The sequence below is a fragment of the Oncorhynchus nerka genome, linkage group LG27, assembly GCF_034236695.1.
Source record: "Oncorhynchus nerka isolate Pitt River linkage group LG27, Oner_Uvic_2.0, whole genome shotgun sequence".
In the NCBI taxonomy this organism is placed as follows: domain Eukaryota; kingdom Metazoa; phylum Chordata; class Actinopteri; order Salmoniformes; family Salmonidae; genus Oncorhynchus; species Oncorhynchus nerka.
Window position 1 is genome coordinate 78,256,952 of NC_088422.1, and position 18,452 is coordinate 78,275,403.

General features: G+C 42.3%; 1 protein-coding gene across 1 annotated transcript in view; it reads right to left on the bottom strand.

Annotated features, from left to right (window-relative positions):
• Positions 1 to 191: 191 nt before the first annotated feature.
• Positions 192 to 18,452, bottom strand: part of LOC115112565 (transcription initiation factor TFIID subunit 4-like) — a 40,192-nt gene continuing 21,931 nt past the window's right edge. Inside the window, exons 8-11 of the mRNA XM_065012030.1 lie at positions 10,217 to 10,386; positions 7,188 to 7,318; positions 6,047 to 6,172; positions 192 to 1,698 (exon numbers count right to left, since the gene is read on the bottom strand). Coding sequence (XP_064868102.1) covers positions 1,534 to 1,698; positions 6,047 to 6,172; positions 7,188 to 7,318; positions 10,217 to 10,386 — 592 coding nt within the window. The 3' untranslated portion in view covers positions 192 to 1,533. The remainder of the gene's footprint in view (positions 1,699 to 6,046; positions 6,173 to 7,187; positions 7,319 to 10,216; positions 10,387 to 18,452) is intronic.

Sequence of the window (18,452 nt, forward strand, 5' to 3'; positions counted from 1 at the left end):
AAGTTCAGGAGTAAAAATTGCATACAATAATAGTGTTTAACATGATTTTGGAATGACTACCTCATCTCTGTAACCCACACTTACAATTATCTGTAAGATCCGTCAGTCAAGCAGTGCATTTCAAATACAGATTAAACCACAAAGACCAATGAGAGGAAGGAAACCGATCAGGGATTTCACCATGAGGCCAATGGCGACTTTAAAACAGTTACAGAGTTTAATGGCTGTGATAGGAGAAAACTGAGGATGGATCAACAACATTGTAGTTACTCCTAAATATTAACCTAATTTACAGAGTGAAAAGAAGGAAGCATGTACAGAATAAAAAATATTTCAAAGGCACTAAAGTAATACCGCAAAAAATGTGGCAAAGCAATTAACATTTTGTCTTGAATACAAAATGTTATGTTTGCTGCAAATCCAATACAACACATTACTGACTACCACTCTCCATATTTCCAAGCATTGTGGTGGCTGCATCATGTTATGGGTATGCTTGTAATTGCTAAGGTTTTTCAGGATAAAAAATAAATAAAATGGAGCTAAGCACAGGCAAAATCCTAGAGGAAATCTGGTTCAGTCTGCTTTCCACCAGACACTGGGAGATTAATTCACCTTTCAGTAGGACAATAACGTAAAACACAAGGCCAAATCTACACTGGAGTTGCTTACCAAGAAGACAGTGACTGAGAGGCCAAGTTAAACTTTTGACTTAAATCTACTTGAAAATCTATGGCAAGACCTGAAAATGGTTCTAAAGCAATGATCAATAACCAATTTGACAGAGCTTTGAGAATTTTGAAAATAATAATGGGAAATTGTTGCGCAATTAAGGTGTGGAAAGCTCTTAGAGACTTACTCAGAAAGACTCACAGCTGTAATCTCTGTCAGGTGCTTCTACAAAGTATTGAGTCATGGGTGAGAATACTTATGTAAATTAGATATTTCTGTATTTAATTTTCAATACATTTGAAAACTATTCTAAAAACCCGTTTTCACTTTTGTCATTATTGGATATTGTGTGCAGATGGATGAGAAAAACATTATATTTAATCAATTTTGAATTCAGGCTGTAACAACAAAATGTGGAATAAGTCAAGGGGTATGAATACTTTCTGAAGACACTGTAGCTGTACAATTTAACAAATAAGCACAGTAGCTTCCTACTTTATTTTTTATATTTCCCATTTGTGCGCCTACAGTGCCAAAGCCATTTCAAAGTTTTAAACCAAAATGTATACATAACTGTGACAGTAAACATTTTTTTATCAGCTTTTACAATGCAAATGGCTCTACAGAAAGTGCTATGGTGAATATTAAACCGGTACTCACAACACTGATAGGCTCCCCAATCTATCTCTTTGAAAGAGCCATGCACAATGAACAGCAGTCTCCAAAATGTTATCGGGAGCCAGAAAAGAGAGAGGGAGAGAGAAAAGAGGAGGAGGATCTCTTTGGTGTGGTGTCTCTGTTCTATAACCACTTTTCCAAACGAGGCAGACATAAATCAGCACAAATAATTCCTACAACTTTTTAAGTCAGACCTTTAAATGGCATTACATATGTAGCGAGGCATGAAACATTTATATGTTGAAGTCTTGGGAAAATGTCAAGGGTAATGATCTCCAGCACAGCGCTTACCTCCTTAGCTTTTTGTTTCAGCCGAGCCTGCTCTGGGTCCTCTTGCCTGGAGCGACTCTGCAGAGTTGGGGGGGGGAGGACACAGGTTAACAGCTGGTTTAAGGACCCCCTCATCTGTTGCAGCCAGCACAAAAATAGTACAAAATGGGAACAGGATACAAGGTGTCAATGACATCGTATTTGGATTCATAGAAGTGCAATTGAGCGCCCAAGGCCAGTGCCCTTTAAATCTGCGCCAAATCCCACCGTAAATAAGCTGCTGGAGGGAGATTCTAATCAAAAGAGGTTATTAAAAATTCTGCACGAGCCAGCAGAGCACACAGGGCCGGGAGAATGTGCTCAAACTCAGAAAGTCACTGGCACTCTGTCCCTCTTTTGTTCCAGTGCCATTGCTGTGTGTGTGTGTGTGTGTGTGTGTGTGTGTGTGTGTGTGTGTGTGTGTGTGTGTGTGTGTGTGTGTGTGTGTGTGTGTGTGTGTGTGTGTGTGTGTGTGTGTGTGTGTGTGTGTGTGTGTGTGTGTGTGTGTGTGTGTGTGCGTGCGTACGTGCGTGCGTATCTCTCTGGAGTCAGGACCAGAGTCCACAGTACTGGAGCGCCACTGTAATTAGTCAGTGAGAGCTGAACTGCCTGTGCAGCTTGTACCTGTCTGTGTGAGCTGTTAACCACAGGGCTTCCAATTAACCATACAGGGACTCTTCTAAAAGCTCACTGTTAGTGGCACCCTGCCAGATCACCACACTAACACAGTACTAGCCTACTGTAGCTATCAGCGACGCAGTGTACTTTTCCTATGAGTCTATGAAAGAAAGATAGATACACTTTTTAATTCCCCCCCAGTTTTATTGTACAACGTTTCGACCTGTAGGTCTTCGTCTATGCTATGGTAATACAGGCAGCTAACAGTGCTGCCCCCTGCCATAGCAATGGGAATAATTCTATTAAAAAATGACTTCCTGTTTAACTAGCATAAATTAATTTAGCTTGAATGAAGGTTAGGGATATGACTAGTAATGGTCCAATGTGTCTTTAACATTGCCTAACCTCTCTAAGAGCATGGTCATCCCAGTGGTGTTAAAGACTACTTCATTAATATCTCTGAACGTGATGCTCCTCCCGATGTTTCTTTTTTCTACTATAAGCAATCAAATGCTATTTGCCTTCAGTGGTGCTGGAAATCAAGAGTCTAGCTACCCGTGCCCTGGCTCCCTCCCTACATCCCGCCTTCATGAACAGATGCGGTCGTCTTGCCCTGCTCCTTGCTAATTGGCTTTAAATATATCAGGCGGTTCACGTACTGGTCGGTGTCTCAACTAAAACGACTGCATTTGCCCTCCAGTCAGATGGATGGCCGGAGCATCCCTGAAGACCTGAGTCATATTTTAAATGGACGGAGGAGTGGGAGCGGAGGAGGGGATTATTTTAGTAGATTCTTATTTGAGAGGTCAAATTATAAGGGAGCCCCAGCGTGGAGCCTGGCCATCAGCGAGGAGAAAACAGGGACAAAGATGGACTGTTTACAAAGGGCCATGGTGGTACTGACATGCTTTATATCTCCTCTGTCAGCTCAGCTGTCCTGACACCCCCCCCTCTCTCTCTCATAACAGTACAGTGGCTGGGTGCTGGATCCACCCTCACTATACTGTTTGAATACATCAGTTAGAGAGTGAAATATACTGTAGGAAGTGTATAGTGGAAATGGACAAGTCAGATTAATTAATGTGCCACCATCCTATTACATAATAATGAGGCCAGACAACACATATTGCATATTAGCTATACAGTTATACTAAATATTTTTTCAGGTGTGATAAACTTGTGTTTAGTAAAACTTACTGTCATATACTCCTTCTAAAGACACTTACAGTTAGGCCCTGAGATTGCATCTTTTTAAAATAACAAAATAAAACTTGGTGCTTAACAGCTTTGCTGTCAAGGCAGTAGTTTCCTAATTACCAACTATAACAGCGGCAAGGCGGGTCATTGTTCATGAGTCTGAATGTTTCTAATGTCCTGCATGGCAGGCAGGGCCAGACCATAACAATGCTGTTAACACAGGGAAGTGATAATGCAATCAGCTGTGGGACATTGTCTCTATTGAAGATGTATTAAATGAAGCAAGCTTCTCTCTAATGTCTCACCGTGGGGCATTTCCCTTCAAAACACATTCTGTTGGTGGTGACAGTATTGGACCTTCGCATCATACTGTATGTCTAATGAATTATGTACCTGTCTTATTTGATAGATTGTATGAAGTATGTGAGAACTTATTCAAGTCATTTCACAATCTTATAGAAGTTAAGTGTGTGGAAGAAGTGTTTACACCAGTATCAACAGCCTGAGTGTGACTGGATGGACACACATGAGTGTGCAGAGACTGCCTAGATGCAATTCATCTGTTCTGAGACTCTGTAAGGCTCTCTGAGGCTCTCCTGCCCACTACTGTTGAAGCTGGTTCTCCTGAGTACTGAGATGGCTGACATGACACGCTTTTAGCTCTGGGTGTGTCAGCGGGTATGTGAGGAGGATCAGATCAGAGGAATGTATAGAGTTCCACAGTGGTTCCTCTGCTTGTTGTGTTGGGGACAATGAGAGGACAAAGGAGCCCTAGAGCGAGGGGGCGGGAGAACACACTGAGGTCACACTACGGAGGGCGCACTCGGTTTCATCTGTTAGCTAGGGCCTGGGCAGGAACAGCGAGGACACCACACTGCCCTAGACACTGACAAGGAACACACACCACACCACAGCTAAACACTACCTTACACACTACCTTACAAACCACCTTACACACCACCTTACACACCACACCACCTTACACACCACCTTACACCACCACCTTACACACCACCTCACACACTACCTTACACACTACCTTACACACCACCTTACACACCACCTCGCACACAAGTAACACACACAATAGCAACAGAGCTAGAGTCCCTACTAGAGGTCGACCGATTACAACGCCGATACCGATTATTAGAGGACCATAAAAGCCGATACCGATTAATCGGCCGATTTAAAAAAATAAAAAAATATATAATACATCAATAAAATCAATTTAGCCTCAAGTAAATAATGAAACATGTTCAATTTGGTTTAAATAATGCAAAAACAAAGTGTTGGAGAAGAAAGTAAAAGTGCAATATGTTCCATGTAAAATATGTGCCATGTAAGAAATCTAACGTTTCAGTTCCTTGCTCAAAACATGAGAACATATGAAAGCTGGTGGTTCCCTTTAACATGAGTCTTCAATATTCCCAGGTAAGAAGTTTTAGGTTGTAGTTATTATAGGAATTATAGGACTAATTTCCCTCAATACCATTTGTATTTCATTAACCTTTGACTATTGGATGTTCTTATAGGCACTTTAGTATTGCCAGTGTAACAGTATAACTTCTGTCCCTCTCCTCGCTCCTCCCTGGGCTCGAACCAGCAACACAACTACAATTAGCGTGCGCTAACTAGCTAGCCATTTCACTTCGGTTACACGAGCCTCATCTCGGGAGTTGATAGGCTTTGAAGTCATAAACAGAGCAATGCTTGACGCACAACGAAGAGCTGCTGGCAAAACGCACGAAAGTGCTGTTTGAATTCATGTTTACGCGCCTGCTTCTGCCTACCACCGCTCAGTCAACCACTTGTATGCTCAGTCAGATTATATGCAACGCAGGACACGCTAGATAATATCTAGTAATATCATCAACCATGTGTAGTTAACTAGTGATTATGATTGATTGTTTTTTATAAGATAAGTTTAATGCTAGCTAGCAACTTACCTTGGTTTACTGCATTCGCGTAACTCCTTGTGGAGTGCAACGAGAGAGAGGCAGGTCGTTATTGCATTGGACTAGTTAAGGTTGCAAGATTGGATCCCCCGAGCTGACAAGGTGAAAATCTGTCGTTCTGCCTCTGAACAAGGCAGTTAACCCACTGTTCCTAGGCCGTCATTGAAAATAAGAATGTGTTCTTAACTGACTTACCTAGTTAAATAAAGGTATAAAAAAATCGTAAAATCGGTGCCCAAAAATACTGATTTCCGATTGTTGTGAAAACTTGAAATCGGCCCTAATTAATCGGCCATTCAGATTAATCGGTCGACCTCTAGTCCCTACACTGGACTTCATGGTGTATGAGGTAGGCTTAGAAATGGGGAAACTGAAACTGGTAAGATTTCAGCGTATTGCTAAATTGGGCTAAATCAAATCAAATCAAATGTATTTATATAGCCCTTCTCAAAATATCTCAAAGTGCTGTACAGAAAACCAGACTAAAACCCCAAACAACAAGCAATGCAGGTGTAGAAGCACGGGATCAGGATGGAATGTGAAAACACTTCCATGACTGTGTGGTTGTAACTAAAAGGGATATATGCCTTTATAACAAGAAGGCGACTAGGACTTACTTTAGCTGCTTTGAGTAGGATCTCTCTCTCCTGTTCATCCTTCCTCTGCTTCTCTATCCTCTCCAGCTGCTCAAAGAACTTTAGCTGCGACCGCACGTCTGCCGACTGCTCAAACCACTCCTCATCCTGCAGAGAGACAGAGAGGGAAAGAAAGAAAAAGAGAGTGAGTGGAGGAAAAATAACTTAAGATACTAAGAAGATCTCATTTCAACCACAAGTTTGGATAAACATATTACTACAACTTTATAGACACCTCGTCTCTTACAACCACCAGTTTGGATAACTTATCACAACTTTTCTTTGTTTACACGTATCACCGCTTCTCTTTGTGTTAAATATGTTGTTCTGCACTTGGGAGATGGGAAGATGAGACAAGTTTCAGAAGGAAAACAAAGTTTGTGGGTCATCAAAAAGTTAATATGACAATTGTTTATTCCCTGTGTGTGTCTCTGTCTCTCTGTTCTCCCCCAACACCCTTTATCAGTTTCTCTCACTCTATCTCCCTCCCTCTCTGTGGCGATGTGAGGAGCTGGGTGGCAGAGCAGAGCACAGAGTGGAGTGACATCTGAGGGTTTGTCACCACGCGCACGTCTCTCTCATCCTTCCTCCCTCCTTTGTTCAGAGCTGAGCCTGCACTCCTCCCCTCCTCCGTAACTCAGTCGAGCCGTGCTCTCTCTTTCAGGCCGCCCGCCCGGGTTGGTTTTTCGCTGATGTCAACAGAGTGGCTTCACAGAGACGAGGAGACTTCACGCATCTAACACGCCTCATTTACAAACCGCAAAAAAGACAAAACAAGACAGGGACAGCTGTAGCCCACCACCCCTCTCCTCTGCCTCACATACAAACAGGAAAACAGCTTTTCAAAGTTGCTATGTTTTTTGCTTTCTTTCTTTTACAAGGAGCAGAGTTGAATTGACTTTATTGAAACCCAATTAAATGTGGTTACATTGCTATATTCAAGGCTAAAAGTTAATGTCACCCATGCTGGTGTGCCAGACAGAGGCCTGAAAAAGATCTAGCAGGTATTTTTCAAGTTCTGAAGAATATGTTTATGTGGAAACTGTGCTATGGTGCTTATCACTTAAGTGTAAAAAGCGCCCACCTCCTCATAGGTATGTCTGTCTCTGGCACGACTACTTACTTTACCACCGTCCATCCTGTGCTGTGCGATGGAGGAGACCTTCTCCAGCACAGTGCGGAGTCGGGACTGGGTAGCGTGGGAGATGAAGTTCACAGCCTCCATAGGAACCTCTGACACGCCAAACTTCTTAGCTTAGGGTCACACACAGACAGAAGGACTCCAACATTAATACACGCTGATCTCCCCAAATCCCAGTCCGAAAAGGCTTTTCATACTACTGAACCAAGCTGAGCCGAACCAAACCAAGCTGTAATGAGCTGGCCTGGTTCCACATCCACCATAGTTGTTGGAACCATGCTAAAAAGGACCAAGCAAAACATCTGTGCCAGCACAGTTTGGGTTTAATAATGATAAAGCTCTGTCTAGACGTTTCACAGTTCTAGTGTAATGTTGAGAATAGTATCCATGTATGAATTGCCAAGCTTACTCTGCAGTCTTTCATGTGTGTAGATGTAAACAACATTGGCCAACCTTAACTTTAAAGGATCATTTCGACTAGTTTTCAGGCAGTAAACAGTTTGTGAAGTCATAATTCAGAGGACAGAGTTTAGCAGGTTAGGATCAGTTTATCTTCCTTTTTAATATTCCATTAACAGAATGTTCTCTCTGGTACACTTTTAAGTAAACCACACCAATTATTTAAATCAGCCATACTGTACACACATCTTTTCCCAGTCTAACATCTTGAAAGGATCGAGATCTGTATAAGCCTGATAATTAGTGTGAAAATTCAAAAACATTTTCTCTGGGTCGTAAGCGATGTCAAAAGGAAAAATACTAAAGGCTTCCACTCTCCAACAAACTGAGATCTTTAAGGCACCGAGACAAAGAAAGCCAAGTTCTCTATGAAATAATAAATACCTTCCTCAATGTAGTCCACACCAGCCCCTCACTTAGGACTATAGGAGAGTCTAAACAGCATCGTATTGCTTTAGTGTTAGTTTCCAACCACCTTAACAGGCTTTATTTTGTACTGTTTTTTACTGGTAATCTCATCTGCCCATAAATAGAGAAAAGTGAACTTTCTGCACTGAACACGAGTGAGTCTCTCTGGAGTTGAGTACTTCTGCATGTGTCTCTGCAGAATTGGACCTCTGAGGTACCAGTGCACATTTACTTTGAGAGGCTATTCTAGAGAACTCCAGCTGTGCATATGTTCTAGGCCCTGGGAGTCAGGAGGGAGTTGCCGCTTGCAGTTTCACAAATGAAACTGGCCCATGGCTCAAGGACAAGCCTGAAGAATGATGGGGAGGGGGAGAGATAAGAGAGATAGAAAGAGAGAAGGGGGGTGAGAGGAGAGAGAGATGGGAAGAGATAGAAAGAGAAAAAAGGAGAAAGAAAGAAAGAAAGAAACCGGGAGAAAAACATGCTCCTCTTCTCCCAATCTGTGTGTGGACATTCTGAAAGACACAGGGTTCCCTGGTCCTCACCGGGTCTGAATCTACCCTGCCCCGCTGTACATCTCCCTGCCCAGTGGTGGCAGCAGAGAGCAGAGAGGGCAGCATGAAGCAGAGGGGTGAGTCAGGGCTGTGTACCATTGTGTGAGGAGGACCACATCCCCACTAGCCTCTGATTGAGCAGAGTTGGCAGGCTGGGGAGCCTCCCTTGGTTCTGCTGCCAGCTGAGAGTTCTCCACAGCCCATCACTGACACAACAAAGCCGCCCAAGTGCCACTTCCCCAGCAGGGGGCACCATGGCCTCCCACCCACCCGGCCCCCGCACAGCACCAAGCCCCCAGAGCAAGATTTAAATTTTTAACCCCCTCCTCCCCAAGGCGACAGAATAACAACCTCACCAATGTACTGTCTAACAGCACATGACCTCTGGGCCTCATTGTCACTGTCACTGTGGATACTTAGGTAAAACAAGAAAAAACATCTTAGCGATAAAACTCCCTGTTGTGCTTGAATTCTAATCTACTGTGTGATTTATAATGCAACTTGTACTCAAGACTTAGTTGTTAATGGTAATATACATCCGTGTATCATCTCAGATTCACAAATAGGACAGTATTTGAATGTGGAGATCCAATCAAAGGACAGAAGAAGAACAAGATCCAGTCTTGTAACTCTGAACTCTCTTCCTTCAGTCCACAGGACAATCTGACAAGCAGCCTTCAAAAGACAGCTCTATAAAGTATTTATGTCAGGGCCTGGGGTCTAGTAAGTTCAGACAGACACTGAAGAATTCATTAAAGGAGGTGAAAGAACTGTTAAGTGCACCAAGTTTAAAATGAGGGAGGGCAGAAAGGAGCGTCTGCTCCGGCCTGGCCTGCAACCTCCCATCAGGGGAAGTAAATCAAACTGTCTGTCTTTAGTGATGACACTACAGATGCAGAAACAACAAGGAGAATACAAGAAAACACAAAGCTAACAGACAGATTTCATCACATACACACACACACACACACACACACACACACACACAGACAGACACAGACACACACACACACACACACACACACAGACAGGGGTCTGGCCTATATTTTCTAAACCAACACACGTTTGAAGGAACATGATTCTGTTTGGTACACGTTCATGAATAAATTCAAGATCAATCTGAAGATAATAATCACTATGATGAAAATGAAGATCAGCATCATTGGCAACACTTGATGATTATGGAATTATTATTATGGACCTGGAGATAGTACTAACCGTGAAGACAACGATACTGTACATGATTCCACCTCAATTCTCTATCATTTAATGACTTTAACTTCTTGGATATAGGGGGCGCTCTTTTAATTTATGGATAAAAAAACGTTCCCGTTTTAAACAAGATATTTTGTCACGAAAAGATGCTTGACTATGCATATAATTGACAGCTTTGGAAAGAAAACACTCTGACGTTTCCAAAACTGCAAAGATATTGTCTGTGAGTGCCACAGAACTAATGCTACAGGCGAAACCAAGATGAAATTTCATACAGGAAGTGCCCCAGATTTTGAATGTGCTGTGTTCCAATGTCTCCTTATATCATCATGTCATCATGTACTATAATGTACTGTAGTAGTGTACTGTCCGTACCTGTCTCCAGGATGCGTCTGTGTAACAGGCCCGGGTGAAGGAAGGCCTCATCTTTACAGGAGCGGATGTGTGTCCCCACCAGCTCAGAGTTGGTTGCCAGGATACGAGCGCTCTCTTCATTCAGATTCACCCCCGCCATGGACGCCACATCGTTAATGTCATCATCATCCCTGGAAACAAATAGATGGAGGATTCATGTTTTAAGGGCTCTACAGATGTAGTTTGTTTCTGCAAACTTGTAGTGTTTGTTCATTAAAATAGGTTTCAGTAAAAAAAAAGAAGAAATGAATCATTTTAAAACACATTTTAAAAACTTGTTGAAACTATTAATATCCACGTTTTCCAATGTCTTGCTGCATAAATAATAGTCTAATAGAGTTTTAAAAATATATCTAAAGTTGTCATATCCACTTAGAAATGTCAGACTTGTTTTGCCCTCATGAAAAATGTATCAACCCCTACTAAAATTAAATTAAATTATAATCCACACAATAATTCAAATGTCTTGTTGCTGCAGGACTATTTTCCTGCTGTTGCAAACTGGCTCAACTTAAGAGCCTACATCTATACATTAGCTCTTACAACAATGTCTGTATAAAACAACACTATATGTCTCCCTTTTACAGTATTAGTTTGCATGTCCCTATAGACAATTACAGGGCTGTTCCTGTGGAAAAAGGACTCTGATTTTCTCATTTCATTCAAGGTGCAATCGTACAGGGAAAGTAGTGTATGCACTTGCATTGTTATGATTCAGAGGTGTATAAGCTGATCATAATAATACACTATTTTAATAGGCTTTATTCCATCCAGAGTCCATTTGAGTCAGCATATAGTAGGGTTGACAATGTTTGGATGGCGGGGAGCTGGGTAAGGATGCACAGGAGGATTGGAACTGCTGTGTGATGAATCTGGCAATATACTAATATCAACAAACACTGTATACAGACCACTCTGCTGAGAACAGCAACATCATCCAGTACCAGTCCAGTGGAAATATCCACCACCATTTTGATTCACAACACGATCTGGCTTCTCAATACATTGTTCATTTTCTTAAATATGAGTTTTTTTAGAATTCATACATAGGTTTGGATCAGTAATATGTATTAGATATCGTATTTGAGGTAAAGAGTAACAAGGGATAAAGGACCAAGAAGACCTATTGAGGTCAAGGTCCTCCCCAAGGATGACCATCATTAAAATAATGGAGTGTCTGACCCAAACAGTTCACCTTTAATATTAGTTGTTGGGTGAATCTGAAATTGACAGTCGCCAGGCCTAAATCCTTTTTCTAGTCTCTATGAGTGAGTGCTAATGACTACTGTACCCTAACAGGGGAACGAGTGCTGTGGTAACCTAGTTGTGGCTGGCAATGCCCTGAGCAGATCATCCATGGAAACACTGCCTCCCTCCCTCGTCCGCTGGGCTGGAGGAACTACTGAGTGGCAGTGACAGAGGGCACAGAGAACCACAGAACACACACAGGGCAGCCGGACACTCCCTCCCTCGCCCATTCCATCGCCTCCCCTCTAAACTAATTGGTGTTCACACCGCCAGCAGTCGCTGGTTCTGACTGTCAGTGTTGTAGGGAACAAGGCAGCACGTTGATGCTGCCTTGTTCCCTAGTCTCTGCCTGCAGCAGGCGGGCGTCCGTGCATGGGAACACATCGCCATCGTCAGCGGCAGGCATCGCACCCCGCTGGTGTCTTCCTGTTCCTCTGTAAGGCCACGAGCACCTATATGAGTCCTGACATCCCGGCAGGAGGTTGACAAAGACGATTAGAGCTCCTTCCTGCACCAAGAGATCTCACTAGACCCTCTACTCACCCTGCCAGTCCCAGTCCTACTCTCTCTGAGTCTAATAATGAACCTCCATGTAGAATCTACCCAACAACACTCTCATGATACAGGAGATTACTATGTTATTATTATATCTCTCCCCTCCTACTGTAGGCTATACATCTTCATCTTCACCACCGTCAACTTCATCAACACCCTGGCCTCCTAACCTCATTATCCATTAAATAAATAAACCTTACATAAATCATCATATGTATTGATGATTAACTCAGTTACACAACACAGCTAGTGGACGTGCTAAGTTTCTATGCAAATAACTACCTTATCCCTTATTCTTAATAGCACAGCTAGATGTCTCCTGTGTTGCGGGGGGGCTACAACCAAACGGAAATGCAATACATGGCTGACATTATAAGGAGTGAATTAGACATGAAACGCACAACAACAACAAAAATATTCCTGAACGAATGTACAGTACCTTCTACTCTCACTAATAAAGGTGAGATGAAATTAGGTTCCACTGTGGAGGAAAAGACACCTCTCAATGATTGGTTTGGCTTTGCTGCGGGACATGACACCGAGAGCAACATTAATACTTATGCATGTATTTTCCATATCAAGCCTGGATGGGAGAGGGCACGCCGTAGGTGGGGAGTTGGATTGGATTTAGAAGGAGCATGTGTATGTGTGGAAAGGGGGCATCCAGTCAGGGTCCAGGATCCAGGGCCAGACAGGGATCGTCTCTGATACCTCCCCCCAGAGAGTGCCCCCTGTGCCAAGGTAGGGGTCGTCCACCGAGCCATCTGACTAACATCCCTGACACCCCTCCATGTAGCTAGTCGTACCTCACAGTGGGTGAGACACACACATAGTGTCACACACACACACACACACACACACACACACACACACACACACACACACACACACACACACACACACACACACACACAGGCACAGTCCACTGCAGCTTCCTTAGTTCCTCAATGTGCACTACAGCCTGTCGCTTTAGACAACGCTGACTGCTGCCAATATGTATCAAAGCCAGTTTACTGCAGTTAAGCACGTTCCCTCACTGTGTGTCCGGCCTGGTCTGGACGTGAATGAGCTGGATGGGGGCCGGGGTAGAGGGACGTATGACCCAGACCAGACATAGAGTGGGCTCACCACTGGCATTTTAACCTTTGTTTAACTAGGCAAGTCAGTTAAGAACAAATTCTTATTTACAATGACGGCCTACCAGGGAACAGTGGGTTAACTGCCTTGTTCAGGGGCAGAACGACAGATGTTTACCTTGTTAGTGCCTGGATTCGATCCAGCAACCTTTCGGTTACTGGCCCAACGCTCTAACCACTAGACTACCTGCAGCGGCATTGAGCTGAGGGGGCGACGTCTGAGACGGCTGAGAACTAGGGGATGAGGGCCGGCTGTGATTGAAGCGGATGTTGGGTGTTTACAGAAAGCATGGAGACCATCTGCTTCCACTCAGCAATGTAAAACTACTGTCTGTCTGTCTGTCTGTCTGTCTGTCTGTCTGTCTGTCTGTCTGTCTGTCTGTCTGTCTGTCTGTCTGTCTGTCTGTCTGTCTGTCTGTCTGTCTGTCTGTCTGTCTGTCTGTCTGTCTGTCTGTCTGTCACCACCACAGAGCACACTGGAACTCACATAACAACCCATCACAAAACATCACTACACAGAACAGCACATCACAACACAGCACAATGCAACACATCACAGCACAACGCAGCACAACACAGCACATTACAACACAACATAACAGATAAATAAATACATAGGTCAAGGTGGAGACACTAGAGGGGTTATGCCTGGTTGATTCTTTTTGAACCATGTTTGACTGGTTATAAACTAAATCTCTGAGATCATAGTCTATTCAACCCCTATCCACTTATCTACTCAACCCTAGCATTATATTCTTTACAAAGGGAAACGATACAAATCTGATGTTATACAAAACACCATCTACATAGCACAACACTGGGGAGTGGAAGGAGGGGGGAGTATTTAAGATCAAACAAAAAAATGCCTACAGTACAATCTCAGTATCATCACTATTTTAAGGAGGGGGGAGACTCCCACCATCCCTCCCCATTTCTGGCCTATTGTGCACCCATGCTGGGAGGGAGTGGCTGAGAGTGCTCTGAGGTGAGAGGATATACACGCCACAGGGCTCTGTTCCAACATGCTCTTATGTCCTCAGGAGGGGAACAGTATAGAGGTACATACAGCCCTGCCCTACCAGGGACTACTACACTACACAGCCAGACAACAGGGATTCCTAATCCATGTCAACCAGCAGAGTAGAGGGGTAGTGCTGGTGAGGATATATGAACCCTATTTGATTGATCTGACATGAAACTAGTGTGTAGCCTATGTACTGTATGGTTAGCCAGTATAGTGCACTGCTAGGGCAGGGAGGCAATGCGTGGTTTGTGTAAACATGGAGGCAGAAGCACCAGAGGGAAAAGGTTGTCAGTAACAAGCAGCCCTGACAGCTTAATTATCAAGGCCACTAAAGATTTATTGGTTTATCAATCAGGGCCCGGGGCGGCTAATTTCCCCTCAGGAAGGGAGGCCATTACCATGAACCCGGTGGCCTACTATGGGCTCGGAGCCAGTGGTGTAAAGTAACTAAGTAAAAATACTTTGAAGCACTACTTAAGTATTTTGGGGGGGGTATCTCTACTGTACTTTAACTCACCTACATTCATAAAGAAAATAATGTACTTTTTACTCCGTACATTTTCCCTGACACCCAAAGGTACTCGTGACATTTTGAATATGTAGCAGGACAGGAAAATGTGCATACATACGCACGCACACACAAACTACGATGTGCGCAATCATGCATGTACACACACACATAAGCACCTATACTTATAGGTTAGATCGTAAAGAGAATTTTTCATGAAGATGTTTTTTACAAAGATGAAACGAGCTGAAGAACCTGGAGGGAGGGTAACCATAAACATCTATATTAACAGGGGGTAACCATAAACATCTATATTAACAGGGGGTAACCATAAACATCTATATTAACAGGGAGTAACCATAAACATCTATATTAACAGGGGGTAACCATAAACATCTATATTAACAGGGGTAACCATAAACATCTATATTAACAGGGGGTAACCATAAACATCTGTATTAACAGGGAGTAACCATAAACATCTATATTAACAGGGAGCAACCATAAACATCTATATTAACAGGGGTAACCATAAACATCTATATTAACAGGGGTAACCATAAACATCTATATTAACAGGGGGTAACCATAAACATCTATATTAACAGGGGTAACCATAAACATCTATATTAACAGGGGTAACCATAAACATCTATATTAACAGGGGGTAACCATAAACATCTGTATTAACAGGAGTAACCATAAACATCTATATTAACAGGGAGCAACCATAAACATCTGTATTAACAGGGGTAACCATAAACATCTATATTAACAGGGAGCAACCATAAACATCTATATTAACAGGGGGTAACCATAAACATCTATATTAACAGGGAGCAACCATAAACATCTATATTAACAGGGGGTAACCATAAACATCTATATTAACAGGGAGCAACCATAAACATCTATATTAACAGGGGGTAACCATAAACATCTATATTAACAGGGAGCAACCATAAACATCTATATTAACAGGGGGTAACCATAAACATCTGTATTAACAGGGGGTAACCATAAACATCTGTATTAACAGGGAGTAACCATAAACATCTATATTAACAGGGAGCAACCATAAACATCTGTATTAACAGGGGGTAACCATAAACATCTATATTAACAGGGGGTAACCATAAACATCTATATTAACAGGGAGCAACCATAAACATCTATATTAACAGGGGGTAACCATAAACATCTATATTAACAGGGAGCAACCATAAACATCTATATTAACAGGGGGTAACCATAAACATCTATATTAACAGGGGGTAACCATAAACATCTATATTAACAGGGAGCAACCATAAACATCTATATTAACAGGGGGTAACCATAAACATCTATATTAACAGGGGGTAACCATAAACATCTATATTAACAGGGAGCAACCATAAACATCTATATTAACAGGGGGTAACCATAAACATCTGTATTAACAGGGGGTAACCATAAACATCTGTATTAACAGGGAGTAACCATAAACATCTATATTAACAGGGAGCAACCATAAAAATCTGTATTAACAGGGGGTAACCATAAACATCTATATTAACAGGGGGTAACCATAAACATCTATATTAACAGGGAGCAACCATAAACATCTATATTAACAGGGGTAACCATAAACATCTATATTAACAGGGGTAACCATAAACATCTATATTAACAGGGGTAACCATAAACATCTATATTAACAGGGGGTAACCATAAACATCTATATTAACAGGGGGTAACCATAAACATCTATATTAACAGGGGTAACCATAAACATCTATATTAACAGGGGGTAACCATAAACATCTATATTAACAGGAGGTAACCATAAACATCTGTATTAACAGGAGGTAACCATAAACATCTATATTAACAGGGGGCAACCATAAACATCTATATTAACAGGGGGTAACCATAAACATATATATTAACAGGGGGCAACCATAAACATCTATATTAACAGGGGGCAACCATAAACATCTATATTAACAGGGGGTAACCATAAACATCTATATTAACAGGGGTAACCATAAACATCTATATTAACAGGGGTAACCATAAACATCTATATTAACAGGGGTAAACATAAACATCTATATTAACAGGGGGTAACCATAAACATCTATATTAACAGGGGGCAACCATAAACATCTATATTAACAGGGGGTAACCATAAACATCTATATTAACAGGGGGTAACCATAAACATCTATATTAACAGGGAGTAACCATAAACATCTGTATTAACAGGGGGTAACCATAAACATCTATATTAACAGGGGGTAACCATAAACATCTATATTAACAGGGGGCAACCATAAACATCTATATTAACAGGGGGTAACCATAAACATCTATATTAACAGGGGTTAACCATAAACATCTGTATTAACAGGGGGTAACCATAAACATCTATATTAACAGGGGGTAACCATAAACATCTATATTAACAGGGAGCAACCACAAACATCTATATTAACAGGGGGTAACCAAAAACATCTGTATTAACAGGGGGTAACCATAAACATCTATATTAACAGGGGTAACCATAAACATCTATATTAACAGGGGGTAACCATAAACATCTATATTAACAGGGGGTAACCATAAACATCTGTATTAACAGGGGGTAACCATAAACATCTGTATTAACAGGGGGTAACCATAAACATCTATATTAACAGGGGTAACCATAAACATGTATATTAGCAGCGGTTAACCATAAACATCTATATTAACAGGGGGTAAACATAAACATCTATATTACATAAAAAAAACAAAAAACTGCATAGTTTCCTAGGAACGCGAAGCGAGGCGGCCATCTCTGTCGGCGCCGGAAGTTCTTTAACAGGGGGCAACACAAGTGTAGACTACACTGTGCCATTTTATTTAGAACAGGGTTAATCCATGTACATGTTTTCGATAATGACCCTGTTCGTACTTAACTTTTAGTAGTTCATTATCATTCCTACCAAAAGTTGGAACAGGAATCCAGAGCATTGATGAGAGTATGAATTACTCTGAATGATCTATTGGCTGGGAGAGAGAGAATGTTGCTATGTGACAGACAAAGAAAAAGTAGAGAGAGCCAGAGAGAGAGAGAGACAGAGAGACAAAGAGAGAGAGAGAGAGAGAGAGAGAGAGAGAGAGAGAGAGAGAGAGAGAGAGACAGAGAGAGAGAGAGAGAGAGAGAGAGAGACAGAGAGAGAGAGAGAGACAGAGAGAGAGAGAGAGAGAGAGAGAGAGAGAGAGACAGAGAGAGAGAGACAGAGAGAGAGAGAGAGAGAGAGAGAGAGAGAGAGAGACAGAGAGAGAGAGACAGAGAGAGAGAGAGAGAGAGAGAGAGAGAGAGAGAGACAGAGAGAGAGAGACAGAGAGAGAGAGAGAGAGAGAGAGAGAGAGAGAGAGAGAGAGAGAGAGAGAGAGAGAGAGAGAGAGAGAGAGAGACAGAGAGAGATAGACAGAGAGAGAGAGAGACAGAGAGAGAGAGACAGAGAGAGAGAGAGAGAGAGAGAGAGAGAGAGAGAGAGAGAGAGAGAGAGAGAGAGAGAGAGAGAGAGAGAGAGAGAGACAGAGAGAGAGACAGAGAGAGAGAGAGAGAGAGAGAGAGAGAGAGAGAGAGACAGAGAGAGAGTGAGAGACAGAGAGACAGAGAGACAGAGAGAGAGAGAGAGAGAGAGAGAGAGAGAGAGAGACAGAGAGAGAGACAGAGAGAGAGACAGAGAG